The sequence below is a fragment of the Oncorhynchus masou genome, chromosome 26 (assembly GCF_036934945.1).
Source record: "Oncorhynchus masou masou isolate Uvic2021 chromosome 26, UVic_Omas_1.1, whole genome shotgun sequence".
In the NCBI taxonomy this organism is placed as follows: Eukaryota; Metazoa; Chordata; class Actinopteri; order Salmoniformes; family Salmonidae; genus Oncorhynchus; species Oncorhynchus masou.
Genome location: NC_088237.1, coordinates 2,142,034 through 2,157,685, shown reverse-complemented (window position 1 = coordinate 2,157,685; position 15,652 = coordinate 2,142,034). Strand labels below are relative to the sequence as shown.

The 15,652-nt window shown below is 43.3% G+C and overlaps 1 protein-coding gene across 5 annotated transcripts in view; it reads right to left on the bottom strand.

The window, feature by feature from the left end:
- Window positions 1-14,595, bottom strand: part of LOC135514639 (endothelin-converting enzyme 2-like) — an 83,654-nt gene extending 69,059 nt beyond the window's left edge. The window contains exons 1-2 of one of the 5 annotated variants that reach the window (XM_064938089.1): window positions 14,494-14,595; window positions 14,235-14,391 (exon numbers count right to left, since the gene is read on the bottom strand). In XM_064938089.1, coding sequence (XP_064794161.1) covers window positions 14,235-14,276 — 42 coding nt within the window. In that variant the 5' untranslated portion in view covers window positions 14,277-14,391; window positions 14,494-14,595. The other 4 variants (XM_064938090.1, XM_064938092.1, XM_064938091.1 and 1 more) reach the window with 4 other exon arrangements.
- Between the last annotated feature and the right edge of the window lie 1,057 nt (window positions 14,596-15,652).

Genomic DNA, 15,652 nt, shown 5'->3' with positions numbered 1-15,652 from the left:
CCGGAAATGCGTCCCAAATGGCACCCTATTCCCTACATAGTACACTACTTTTGACCAGAGCACGCACTACTAGGGAGTCATTTAAGATGCAACTCTAAGTCTCTGGGGTCACCGCACATGCACACACACAAAGTCTTGACCAACTAACCTTGTGGGGACACAATTCAGCCCCATTCTAAATCCTATTTTTCCATAACCCTAACCCTACCCGTACCCTAAAAAATTAACCCTAGCTCCTAACCCTACAGTACCAGTCAAAAGTTAGGACACACTTACTAATTCAAGGGTTTTTCTACTATGTCAAATAATAGTGAAGACATCATAATAGTTGTGAAGACAACTATGAAATAACACATATGGAATCATGTAGTGACCAAAAAAGTGTTAAACAAATCAAAATATATTTTAGATTCTTCAGAGTAGCAAGATTTGCCTTGACAGCTTTGCACACTCTTGGCATTCTCTCAACCAGCTTCACCTGGAATGCTTTTCCAATAATCTTGAAGGAGTTCCCACATATGCTGAGCACTGCTTTTCCTTCAGTCTGCGGTCCAACTCATCCCAAACCATACCAAATGCTGTGGTAGCCATGCTGGTTAAGTGTGCCTTGAATTCTAAATAAATCACTGACAGTGTCACATGCAAAGCACACCATCACACCTCCTCCTCCATGCTTCATGGTGGGAACCACACAAGCGGAGATCATCCGTTCACCTACTTGTCTCACAAAGACATGCAGTTGGAACCAAAAATCTCAAGTTTGGACTCATCAGACCAAAAGGACAGATTTCCACAGGTCTAATGTCCGTGTTCCCCCTGTCCCTATGCTAAGCGAGTCTCTTCTTATAATTGGTGCCCTTTAATAGTGGTTTATTTGCAGCAATTCGACCATGAAGGCCTGATTCACTCAGTCTTCTCTGAACAGTTGATGTTAAGATGTGTCTGTTACTTGAACCCTGTGAAGCGTTTATTTGGGCTGCAATTACTGAGGCTGGTAACTAACTTATCCTATGCAGCAGAAGTAACTCTGGGTCTTCCTTTCCTGTGGTGGTCGTCATGAGAGCCAGTTCCAACATTGCACTTGATGGTTTTACGACTGCACTTGCTTATTTGAGCTGTTCTTGCTATAATATGGACTTAGTCCTATTTGGTAAAATACCATCTTCTGTATAACACTTCTGTATGTCACATTGACATTGTCACAACACAATTGATGTGCAAAGCTGTCATCAAGGAAAAGGTTGGCTACATTGAAGAATTTCAAATATATTTTTATGTTTAACACATTTTTGTTACTACATTATTCTATGTGTTATTTCATAGTTTTGATGTCTTCACAATTTCTTTTAAATTGTAACCTTTATTTAACGAGACAAGTCAGTTAAGAAGAAATTCTTACTTACAATGACAGGCTACACCAGCCAAACCCAGATGATGCTGGGCCAATCGTGTGCCGCCCTATGGGACTCCCAATCACGGCCAGTTGTGATACAGCCTAGAATCGAACCAGGGTGTATGTAGTGACGTCTCAAGCACTGAGATGCAGTGCCTTAGACCGCTGCGCCACTCGGGAGCCCAATGAGTAGGTGTGTACAAACTTTTGACTGGTACTGTAATTCTAACCTTAACCCTAAGAAATAGCATTTGACCTTGTGGGGACTAACAAAATGTCCCCAGCTGGTCCAATTTGTATTTTTTTACTATTCTTGTGGTGACTGCTGGTCTCCACAAGTAAAGGAAAACACACACACACTAGCCTCTGCTACAATGAGATAACAAACCAAACAGACACTGCACCCTGGGAACATCTGAATGGTTGCTGATCTGTACCTAGGGGAAACAGGCAGGGCCATTGAATTAGAAACACTGTCAGGAAACTGACCTTTTACCTCTGATATTGGATCTGTAACAACCCACATTATATGACAACATGCCAAAAATGTCTCTTTCACCTTATCTAAATAAGACGTTTAGTCAATAGTGAGAACGGCAAATACATCAGACATAAACAAAGCAGCACATAACAGGAACTCTAACATAAATAAACTAAAATGCTTTAGAATCTGTCTTAAACTTTAGGATCGATTATTTCTTGCCCCGACTTCAAGTTGATGGTTTTGTCAATATTTTAGTGTAAACAGTTATATTGCAACAAATATCAGCACGAAACAATCTGTCCCTTGCATCACCAACGTAAATACACACACATGTGCAGCCAGCTGTGGGCCAATTTTGTCCTTAGAAGCAGTAAGTAAATAATGTCCCTCTCTTTGCTTACATCTCTGAGCAAACACACTCCCTGTCCCTCTCTCACCACTTTAGTGTTTGACCTTCACAGACACTCACACTGGACCCTCAAAAGGTAGTGTGCGTTTCTGTGTGGATGTGCATATATGTATATGTGTGTGTGTGCATGTGCGTGTGTGAGGATCCATATCCTGTACCTTTTCAAACCCCTTTATCTATGAGGGCTGGAGGGCAGAGCGCTGCTCACAAACACACACACACACACACGCACACGCACGCTGCTCACTAGCGACTTAGAAACGGAAGTCAGGGTTCAGCAATCTCCCTTTCCTCTTTTCTTCAATTCGTGACCTCTCTCTTCTCTCTGAAAATGAGTCCAAGCCAAAAAGTCACAACAACTCCCTCCCACACAAACACACACTTTTTATTGCCCCTAGCAACAGCCTAACACACACCCCGGCACAGCGCAGCACAGCTGGTTTAAGGGCAATAAGCTTATTCTCTCAGGTTAGAACAATCATACGAAAGAAGTAGGGAGATAGAAGGAGAGAAAAAAGAAAGAAAGGAGAGAAAAATAAAAAAAGAGATAGAAGGACAAATGAGAACATTTCCACTTTACTTACCTTTAATAAAGTATTCAAGAGTTAGTCCTTACACTTGTTCTCTCTGTCTCTCTCTCCCACTCTCTCCTTCTCTATGCAGTTAGTGAATGACTATAAACACTGAGCACAAAGCAATTGAAGAGTGAGGGAGGGTAGGAGGAAGACAGTGGGAGTGAAAGAGGGCGAGTTACAGAGTAAGAGAAAGCAGACAGACAGCAAGAGCGAGACAGAGCGAATGAAAAACAGAGGGAGAACGTGAAGGAGGAAAGGCGGGATTCTGCTAAGGAGGTGGGGGTGGGGAGGACAAACAAAGAAAGAAAGGATAGGGATTGACAGTGTGAGATAAAAACTGATTTTGATATACTTCTTAGAAAAGGAGAGGAACAAGTGTAAGAAAAGGGGAATTACACAGAAACAAGCATTGACGATGAGATAGAGATGTGAAGTCGAGAAAGCAGAGAAAGATGGATGGATCATTTTAGCCCATAGAGGGGAAAGGGAGGGGGTCCATTTTCTTTGGCAAGCTTGCTTCTGTGTGCATTATTATAAAAAAATTAAAATAAATAAAAGTTCCAAGAGTGAGACAGACAGACAGGTAGAGAGAGAGCAAAAGACAGACATGCATAGAAGCCTGGCAAGAGAAAGTCTAATTCATATTTGTCAGTGTTTTCCTGTTCTTGCAAACATTTTACAAATTGTGGAGTATATTAAACCTCGATTTGGTATCTGTACTAACAATAATAACATCCCCATTCATCCATGGAGCGCAACACTCTTAGGAAAAAAAACAGTGCCATCTAGAAGCTGAAAGGGTTCTTCGGCTGTCCACATAGGAAAACTCTTTTTGGTTCCAGGTAGAACCCTTTTCTTCGGTTCTACATGGAACCCAAAAGAGTTCTGCCTGGAACCAAAAAGGGTTTTCCTATGTGAACAGCCGAAGAACCCTTTAGGAAACCTTTTTTCTAAGAGTGTACCAAGCCATTCATCTGTTCAGTGACCAGTCATCTTGCATTTCCATACCTCTACCCATAGAGGGCGGCCTCCGCCCCTTCCCCTCCCTGATTACAGTCAGCCACCACAGAGAGGTTGCATTCCAAATGGAACGCTATTCCATATATAATGCACTATGTTTAGCCAGAGCCTGCATGACTGTTGTTGTTCGCGCACAGAAAGGATATTCTCTTCTCTGCTGACAACAAAATGCTGCCCTAATTAAGCTAGCCACTTGAGCACACTATGAGCGCTGTAAATGAACAAGCACAACAAACAAAACCAGGGAGGCTGCCACAACTCTTATGAAAATCTTACATAAGCAACAGTAGTCCAGTATTATTTGAACACTAAGCTTATCATGCTTTAATTGATGTGCATCTGTAAAAGGCTGACGAATTTGGTGCGAATGCACACGTATGCACACACACAGAGACACAAGCTCAAACTAACAAACGTACACATTTCCCTCTTTCCTCTCTCTCAGTCCAACAAACACACATTACAGATGTCCTTCTTCTGTTTGTTAGTGTGTGTACACTGAAAAAAATATACGCTCTCTGTTAATCTCTCTCTCCTGTTTCTCTCCTCCCCTGACCCCTACGCATCCCCTTCAGTGCGTCATCAATTAAAGAGAACAGCAGAGTGAGAGTTTAAGAGAGGGAGGGGCAGACAGGGAGAGGGAGTGAGACAGTAGGGTCCTCCCAATGGGGAGAGAATAACGTCACTGATCTAGGCATCAAGGTTACTCCTCTTTCTCTTCTCTCTCTATCCTCTACAGTGAGGAAGGAGGGAGGACAACAGGGAGGAAGGAGAGAAGGCTGGAGGAAAGACCGAAAGAAAGACAAAGGGGAGGATATCAGAAGAATATTCTGGATAAGAAAAAGGACCATGTCCGTCTCTACAGAAAATTTCAAGGCCCTCTTCATAAAAATACTCCTTGAGTAATTTTGGTGGGTGGGGTACTGTGTTTGCAAATTATGTCTGAGTGCTGGAGGGTGCCAGTCTGTCCGTAAAACATGAAATAACAAAATTGCGCTGTCTGGTTTGCTTAATATAAGGAATTTGATGTATAGCATTTACTTTTACTCAAGTATGACAATTGAGTACTTTTTCCACCACTGTATTTAAGTACATTTAAAACCAGATACTTTAAGATTTTTACTCAAATAGTATTTTACTGGGTGACTTTTACACAAGTCATTTTCTGTTAAGGTATCTTTACTTTTACTCAATATGACAATTTAGTACTTTTTCCACCACCGTGTGAGTGCAATAACCGTGTTCAATTCTCCAGGTGTCTTGTACAAACACACTGTACACAGTCCGCAAGTCTACAAGATTAAGGGAACTACATGTAGTGATACGCTTCATGACCAAAAGTACGTGGACACCTGCTCGTTGAACATCTCATTCCAAAATCATGGGCATCAATATGGAGTTGTTCCGCCCTTTGCTGCAATAACAGCTTCCACTCTTCCAGGAAGGTTTTCCACTAGATGTTGGAACATTGCTGCGAGGACGTGCTTCCATTCAGCCACAAGAGCATCAATGAGGTCGGGCACTGATAATGGGCGATTAGGCCTGGCTCGCAGTCGGCATTCCAATACATCCAAAAGGTGTTTGATGGGGTTGAGGTCAGGTCTCTGTGCAGGCCAGTCAATTTTCCACACCGATATCGGCAAACCATTTCTGTATGGACCTCGCTTTGTGAACGGGGGCATTGTCATGCTTTGTCAACAGGAAAGGGCATTCCCCAAACTGTTGCCACAAAATTGGAAGAACAGAATAATCTAGAACATCATTGTATGTTGTAGCATTAAGATTTCCCTTCACTGGAACTAAGGGGCCTAGCCAGAACTATGAAAAACAGCCCCAGATCATTATTCCATTCCACCAGACTTTACAGTTGATATTATGCATTGGGCAGGTAGGGTTCTCTTGGCATCCGCCAAACCCAGATTGGTCCGTCGGACTGCCAGATGGTGAAGCATGAGTCATCACTCCAGAGAAAGTGTTTCCACTCCTCCAGAGTCGAATGGCGGTGAGCTTTACACCACTCCAGCCAATGCTTGACATTGCGCATGTGATCTTAGGCTTGTGTGCGGCTGCTCATCCATGGAAACCCATTTCATGATGCTCCCGACGAACAGTACTTATGTTGACATTGATTCCAGAGACAGTTTGGAACTCAGTCGTGGGTGTTGCAATTGAGGACAGACAATATGTTTGCGCTTCAGCACTCGGCGGTCCCATTCTGTGAGCTTGTGTGGCCTACCACTTTGCGGCTGAGCCATTGTTGCTCTTAGACATTTCCACTTCACAATAACAGCACTTAGAGTTGACCGGGACAGCTCTAGCAAGGCAGAAATGTGATTACCTGACTTGTTGGAAAGGTGGCATTGTATGATGGTGCCACATTGAAAGTCACTGAGCTCTTCAGTAAGGCCATTCCACTGCCAATGTTTGTCTATGGAGATTGCATGGCTGTGTGCTTGATGTTATACACCTGTCAGCAACTGGTATAGCTGAAATAGCCCGAATCCAATAATGTGAAGGTTTGGGGTCACTTAGAAATGTCCTTGTTTTTGAAAGAAAAGCCCTTTTTTTGTCCATTAAAATAACATCAAAATGATCAGAAATACAGTGCAAACTGGCCCTAACCAGAATAGAAAGAGGAGTGGGAGGCCCCGATCCACAACTGAGCAAGACAACAAGTACATTAGAGTGTCTGGTTTGAGAAACAGACGTCTTACAAGTCCTCAACTGGCAGCTTCATTAAATAGTACCCACAAAACACCAGACTCAACGTCAGCAGTGAAGAGGCGACTCCGGGATGCTGGCCTTCTTGGCAGAGTTCCTCTGTCCAGTGTCTGTGTTCTTTTGCCCATCTTGTAATCTTTTATTTTTATTGGCCAGTCTGAGATATGGCTTTTTCTTTACAACTCCTAGAAGGCCAGCAATGCTGAAGCTCCAGATACTCAACTAGTCTAAAGGCCAGTTTTATTGCTTCTTTAATCAAAACAAAAGTTTTCAGCTGTGCTAACATAATTGCAAAAGGATTTTCTAACGCTCAATTAGCCTTTTAAAATTATAAACTTGGATTAGCTAACACAACGTGCCATTGGAACACAGGAGTGATGATTGCTGATAATGGGCCTATGTCTGCCTATGTAGATATTCCATTAAAAATCATCCGTTTCCAGCTATAATAGTCATTTTCAAGATGAACAATGTCTACAATGTATTTCTGATCAATTTGATGATGTCATTTTAATGGACAAAAAATAATGTGCTTTTCTTTAAAAACCAAGGACATTTCTTGGTGACCCCAAACTTTTGAACAGTAGTGTATGAACATATACTTACATTAAATACTTAGTAGCATGTACAATACATATTGGACGACAACACACATAGGCGAAAAGTGTAATTCCCCCTAGGTATGTTTTAGGTATTATATTGCACAGGCAGGATAGTGTAGATAGACAAAGAAGTGAGGAGACATTTGTGAGACAAAGCTGGATGAGGATTCCATCCCATGCAGACCAGCAGATAAGTGCTAAAAGGTGATGGTGTTTTCCACTAGCCTAGACAAACCAGCCACAACAAAAAATTGACTTCTTAACCTCATTTCTATGGGGCCCTGAGTATGTGACCTTACAGGGGCCTAAGCTTATAGTGTATAACTGAGGCCCAGAGTTGTTTCTGGTCAGGTCATGTGGTCAATATCAAACTTTGGGCCCTGCTCATACCTACAACTACCCCCTCATGCCTATTCACCCCTCCTCTCATGTCCATCACAGGCGCTACAGTGCAGAGTTGGCAGAATGTTAAACAACAAACAAACGAACGAACGAACGAGAGAGAGGGAGAGAGATGTTGTCAGATGACAAGGAAGGAGTAAGATTTGCCAGGAGAGATGTTATGGAGGAAGAGAGTGAAGAGGACTTAAAATATGTCAGAGAGAATGTAAATAAAAAGCAGTAAACAGAGGAAAAGAAAACAGACCCCATCCCACTTTAGGATACATGATAAAGTGGATGACAGTCAGCGACAAAAGTGGAGTGTTTTGAAAGTCTTGATGATGAGCCTGCATAGGGTTATTACATTTTTTTTTTGTAAAATCTCAAATTATGGCACCCTTTTCTCTAGATAGTGCACTACGTTTGGCCAGCCCTTTGTAGGAAATAGGGTGCTATTTAGAACAAGGCCAATGACCTCCCCAGCCCTACCGATGGATCCAGGACAGATGGAGAGTCTTGCCTCAGACAGGAAGGAGCTCACCCCACCGCCCTAAGGCAGGACACACACGCACACACAGGATACCCAGCCCTGATAAACCCCGGGTTCAGGTCACTCAAGGGCCTCCTTCTCCAGCCATCACTCAGTCTTGGCCTTTCCAATCACACCCTCAACTGGCCACAGCAAAGCAAATGCTAACACTTTATTTGAGGCTGAGGCCACACAGAGACGTATGACAATGTATACGCGTTTTGCTTCAAAAACATGGTTTAAAAATATAGCATTTTGATCGCATGACAGGGATGGTCAGTCCTTGCATCTATTTTTTATTTTTTTATTTTTTCACCTTTATTTAACCAGGTAGGCTAGTTGAGAACAAGTTCTCATTTGCAACTGCGACCTGGCCAAGATAAAGCATAGCAGTGTGAACAGACAACAGAGTTACACATGGAGTAAACAATTAACAAGTCAAAAACACAGTAGAAAAAAAGAGAGTCTATATACATTGTGTGCAAAAGGCATGAGGAGGTAGGCGAAATAATTACAATTTTGCAGATTAACACTGGAGTGATAAATGATCAGATGGTCATGTACAGGTAGAGATATTGGTGTGCAAAAGAGCAGAAAAGTAAATAAGTAAAACAGTATGGGGATGAGGTAGGTAAAATTGGGTGGGCTATTTACCGATAGACTATGTACAGCTGCAGCAATCGGTTAGTTGCTCAGATAGCAGATGTTTGAAGTTGGTGAGGGAGATAAAAGTCTCCAACTTCAGCGATTTTTGCAATTTGTTCCAGTCACAGGCAGCAGAGAACTGGAACGAAAGGCGTCCAAATGAGGTGTTGGCTTGAGGGATGATCAGTGAGATACACCTGCTGGAGCGCGTGCTACGGGTGGGTGTTGCCATCGTGACCAGTGAACTGAGATAAGGCGGAGCTTTACCTAGCATGGACTTGTAGATGACCTGGAGCCAGTGGGTCTGGCGACGAATATGTAGCGAGGGCCAGCCGACTAGAGCATACAGGTCGCAGTGGTGGGTGGTATAAGGTGCTTTAGTAACAAAACGGATGGCACTGTGAAACTGCATCCAGTTTGCTGAGTAGAGTATTGGAAGCTATTTTGTAGATGACATTGCCGAAGTCGAGGATCGGTAGGATAGTCAGTTTTACTAGGGTAAGTTTGGCGGCGTGAGTGAAGGAGGCTTTGTTGCGGAATAGAAAGCCGATTCTAGATTTGATTTTAGATTGGATGTTTGATATGAGTTTGGAAGGAGAGTTTACAGTCTAGCCAGACACCTAGGTACTTATAGATGTCCACATATTCTAGGTCGGAACCATCCAGGGTGGTGATGCTCATTGGGCGTGCGGGTGCAGGCAGCGAATGGTTGAAAAGCATGCATTTGGTTTTACTAGCGTTTAAGAGCATTTAAGCTCGTTTGGAGGTTAGATAGCACAGTGTCCAAGGACGGGCCGGAAGTATACAGAATGGTGTCGTCTGCGTACAGGTGGATCAGGGAATCGCCCGCAGCAAGAGCAACATCATTGATATATACAGAGAAAAGAGTCGGCCCGAGAATTGAACCCTGTGGCACCCCCATAGAGACTGCCAGAGGACCGGACAGCATGCCCTCCGATTTGACACACTGAACTCTGTCTGCAAAGTAGTTGGTGAACCAGGCAAGGCAGTTATCAGAAAAACCGAGGCTACTGAGTCTGCCGATAAGAATATGCTGATTGACAGAGTCGAAAGCCTTGGCAAGGTCGATGAAGACAGCTGCACAGTACTGTCTTTTATCGATGGCGGTTCTGATATTTTTTAGTACCTTGAGCGTGGCTGAGGTGCACCCGTGACCGGCTTGGAAACCAGATTGCACAGCGGAGAAGGTACGGTGGGATTCGAGATGGTCAGTGACCTGTTTTTTGACTTGGCTTTCGAAGACCTTAGATAGGCAGGGCAGGATGTATATAGGTCAGTAACAGTTTGGATCCAGGGTGTCTCCCCCTTTGAAGAGGGGGATGACTGCGGCAGCTTTCCAATCCTTGGGGACCTCAGACGATATGAAAGAGAGATTGAACAGGCTGGTAACAGGGGTTGCGACAATGGCGGTGGATAGTTTCAGAAATAGAGGGTCCAGATTGTCAAGCCCAGCTGATTTCTACGGGTCCAGGTTTTGCAGCTCTTTCAGAACATCTGCTATCTGGATTTGGGTAAAGGAGAACCTGGAGAGGCTTGGGCGAGTAGCTGTGGGGGGGGGGGGGGGGCTGTTGGCCGAGGTTGGAGTTGCCAGGAGGAAGGTATGGCCAGCCATTGAGAAATGCTTGTTGAAGTTTTCGATAATCATGGATTTATCGGTGGTGACCGTGTTACCTAGCCTCAGTGCAGTGGACAGCTGGGAGGAGGTGCTCTTGTTCTCCATGGACTTCAGTGTCCCAGAACTTTTTGGAGTTAGAGCTACAGGATGCAAATTTCTGCCTGAAGAAGCTGGCCTTTGCTTTCCTGACTGACTGCGTGTATTGGTTACTGACTTCCCTGAAAAGTTGCATATCGCGGGGACTATTCGATGCTATTGCAGTCCACCACAGGATGTTTTTGTGCTGGTCGAGGGCAGTCAGGTCTGGAGTGAACCAAGGGCTATATCTGTTCTTAGTTCTGCATTTTTTGAACGGAGCATGCTTATCTAAAATGGTGAGGAAGTTACTTTTAAAGAATGACCAGGCATCCTCAACTGACGGGATGAGGTCAATATCCTTCCAGGATACCCGGGCCATGTCGATTAGAAAGGCCTGCTCACAGAAGTGTTTTAGGGAGCGTTTGACAGTGATGAGGGGTGGTCGTTTGACTGCGGATCCGTAGCGGATACAGGCAATATACAACTGTCTATGAATTTCAGAGTGCTAACATTTCTCCAGCCCCCTCAGCTGTTTAACAAAACAAGTGTTTGGGTGACGGCTTTGTTGCTTTTCAAATCTTGGATTGTTCCCTTTAATGCATTTCCTCCACATTGTAAGCATGTATAGTATAGCATCATCTCATAATGATCCTGAATTAAATCAGTTAAATTTGCTAGACAGAGATATTATTATCATAAGCCTTATAATAAGTTATATAAATGCAACATGCAACAATTTCAAAGAATTTACTGAGTTACAGTTCATAAGGAAATCAGTCAATTTAAATAAATAAATTAGGACCTAATCTAGGGATTTCACATGACTGGAAATACAGATATGCATCTGTTGGTCACAAATACGTTAACAAAAAAGGTAGGGGTGTGGATTAGAAAATCAGTCAGTATTTGGTGTGACCGCCTCATGCAGCAAGACACATCTCCTTAACATAGAATTGGTTAGGCTGTTGATTGTGGGCTGTGGAATGTTGTCCTCTCCTCTTCAACGGCTGTTCGAAACTGCTGGACATTGGCGGGAACTGGAACACACTATTGTACACGTCGATCCAGAGCATCCCAAACGTGCTCAATGTCTGGTGGGAATGCAGGCCATGGAAGAATTTGGACATTTTCAGCTTCCAGGAATTGGGTACAGATCTTTACAACACAGGGCCGTGCATTATTATACTGAAACATGAGGTGATGGCGGCGGATGAATGGCACTACAATGGGCTTCAGGATCTTGTCACAGTATCTCTGTGCATTCAAATTGCCATCAATAAAATGCAATTGCGGTCATTGTCCTTAGCTTATGCCTGCCCATACCATAACTGACTGAGACAGTCTCATCAGCTGTCTGGGTGGCTGGTCTCAGACAATCCCGCAGGTGAAGAAGCCGGATGTGGAGGTCCTGGGCTGGAGTTGTTACACGTGGTTTGTGGTTGTGAGGCCGGTTGGACGCACTGCCAAATTCTCTAAAACAACGTTGGAACCAATTTACGGTAGAGAAATAAACATTCAATTCTCTGGCAACAGCTCTGGAGGACATTCCTGCAGTCAGCATGCCAATTGCACACTCCCTCAAAACTTGAGGCATCTGTGGTATTGCGTTGTCTGACAAAACTACACATTATGGGCGGCCTTTTATTGTCCACAGCACAAGATGCACCTGTGTAATGATCATGCCGTTTAATCAGCTTATTGATATGCCAAACATGTCAGGTGGATGCATTATCTTGGCAAAGGGGAAATGCTCACTAACAAGGATGTAAACAAATTTGTGCACATTGTTTAAGAGAAATGAGCTTTATGTGCATATGGAAAACTTCTGGGATCCATTATTTCAGCTCATGAAACACTTTATACGTTGTATTTATATTTTGTTCAGTGTATGTAAACGTATGTTACTCACTCCTGTGCGAGTAAGCATATCATGACATACACACACGTGTGCATGTCTATGCATGTTACTATGCGGACAGACCTGAGGTGCTTTGATGTCCTACATTCTAAAGTGTGATAAGATCAGCCCTTTGAGGCAGTGTAAATACCATTGGTCTTCTTAACACAGGTACTGGGAACAGTAGAGGCCTCGTCACAGTATTTTCAGATAATTTTGAGTTAGTGCGCGGTGTGTCTAGCGGGTGACAGCCTGCTCGACCGTGACCCAGTGCACAGATTGCGTTATTAATGATGTTCATTAGAGAAATCATGAAGATATTCAGAAATCACCCCGGGGACTACAGGGCACTAATTGATTCACGGCATATTGGACAGTGGTCGGGGACCGCTCTTCCAGCTCCTTAGGCCTACATTACAGACAGGCCTATAAAGAGCCATATGCCTCCATACCGAACCCATACAGTAGGCCTACTTTACCTGTTCTCTTTGATGACAGACAGACAGACAGACAGACAGACAGACAGACAGACAGACAGACAGACAGACAGACAGACAGACAGACAGACAGACAGGACAGGACAGACTATCCAGCCCATATTTGACCTAGATAGCCTTATCTGTTGGATCACAACACACATTTAACATCTCACTTTGTTATCATAATACTGTTTCAATACTTAACAGATGCAAATGTTTTGCATTTTTACATCGATAATATTTAGGTGACGACACAATGCAACATCACCAACAACAGGTACAGCCTGTCAGACTGGAATCTCTACATAACCTATCCTGTGTTACCGGTCAACAGCTGTGTGTTGGTTATCATGGTAGAATACATTTTATTTATTTAACCTCTATTTAACTAGGCAAGTCAATTAAGAACAAATTCTTATTTAAAATGACGGCCTACGTGGCTTTACTCTAGTTCCATATCATGTCCATGCCTACATAATCAAAGTGTCTGGGCAAGGCACACCCAGTCAACAAAATACAAGATCCAGTAGCGAGACAAAAAAGATATACATTATGTTCAAAACCAAGCACAAAGGAAAAAGCAAAATGGAAAAGTTAAAAATAAACAAGTCAGGCCTAGGTTAGTTATAAGCTAGTGCAACCGACTGAGGTTCAGACCGAGGGTATCCTAAGCTCCACAACTGTGTGAGCCTGCAGAACTAAAGCCCATGCAAATGTGGTTCTGAAACACCTCTGTTTACAATTGCCCACAATACAATTAATCTAGGCTAAATAATGTAGCCAGAGGTAGCAAACACCATCCATGTTTGATCAAGCCTAGGGCCCCACACAAGATGACACTGAATAAAACCTCAACCTTTCTATGACTATTTACTGGTATGGTGTCAGCCCATGGGCCTTGGACTAAGCAATGTGCTCTAACAACTTCAAATATATACAATCAAATTATTAAACGTAAATAACATGTAGTCCTATGCTGGGGAAAAGCATGAGTGGCTGAGGCTGCACCTTCTCTTATGAAATCATTTTGATAAATTATGAAAAAATACCGACGTTTGTATGGAAAGAGCAAGCGCACTAATTCCATCATGTGCAGTGAGCACCGAACACAGTATTTTATGATGGATATGAGGAGGACCAAAGCCTACCTGGGAATCTGCTCGAGCATTATTGTCCGCATAGCCTATAACATGTGCAGAATATAAACAAGGCATATTCGAATCATGACTGGTAAATTGTTTTAGCTGTAAGAAACCCGATCAAATAAATATGGTGATTGATTGCAATGGGTTTCGATCACATACAGTACGCGAGTTCGCTGCGCTCTCTCTCATTATGAGAAGAGTAACATTATGTTTGAGAAGATGATCAAATATGATCATTACCAGACTTACGTTGTTCCGCAAATCTTGCAGAGCTACGCTCATCGTGCAACAGACAGCAACATCGACGGCGGGGCGAGCGCGACAGACTCTCTACCACTGCTGTTGACGATTCCAGTGGCTGGATCGCGAAGCCATCTCTCTCCCGCTCTCTCAAATCCTGCGGAACAACAAAGGGACATATACTAAACCTTTCTCACACATATCTATCCGTGTTGCTCTAGGACCGCAATGGACTGTGCCCGCCAGAGCATAACATTACCTAATGCCAAAGCTAGTGCCTCTCGAAAGCAAGCAGAATAGGCCTACTGCAAAATGTTCCATCGTTGGGAGAAAAAGCCCTTTCACGCGTGCAGTCGGCTAACCCAGGGATGAACGAGAAGGAAGATCGCAATCACCCTGCAGACTACACCCCGCCCTCCTTCTACCCCTTCCTCTCTCAATTAAATTTAAATTTAAGAGCTTAACTGACATGGGAAACATATGTTTACATTGTCAAAGCAAGTGAAATAGATAATAAACAAAAGTGAAAACCAATAAATCGCTCTCTCTCACACACACACATGCCTTCCGTTGCCAAGACAAAAACATTTATTGTAGGCTAGGCATCGGGTTGGGGTGCTGAAGGGTAATTATAGGAAAGAGAACTGTGGTGAGATAGGCTACACAGGGAAGGGCAACAGATGTGTGCCAAGATAAGAAATACTGACTTCACCCTAATATTTGTAATACTTACAGAAATGCACCTGATTACACATCCTGTAGAAAAAGTTCGATTTTACAGGGGCTCAAGTAGGCCTACTTGCACGTCTCCAATTAGTGTAGGCTACAAAATATCAGAGGTGTGTGTGTATGTTCGATTGTTAACTTGCTTATGTGTCTGTCTGTCTCACATTTTAGCATTTATACACTGCATCAGTCAAATATTGTAAGTGGCTGGCCAGTAATTGAAGAGTGCTGCAATAGCAACAAACCAAAACAAAGATGCATTGTCTGGCTTCAGACCAGCGCACAGGTGTAGTGAATTGAACCTCTGAAATTGCTGCAGTTTTGTAGTCCAGAAATAATGCATTGGGTGACAAGTCACAGGCAGGTTGCAGCTGGTGGGGATCTGCTCTGACTTCAGCACACATGTCTCCAATCACATGCACAGAGGGAGAGAGAGAGTGTACTGGGGGAATGGTTGCAGGTCAAGGATACACCAGATGTCCACTATGGGGTGTGGCAGGAGCAGATTTGACATAATGACAGTGTTATGACCAATGACAAAGTATGCCAGCTGTTATGACATATTATGACCGTGTCATAATGTGTTATGACACTAGGGGTCAAGTAAAGTGTTACCAGTGATGGTAAGGTTACTGGCTGATAAGACAATTATAAATGACAGTATCAAGAATCAATGAGTAAAATATATCATC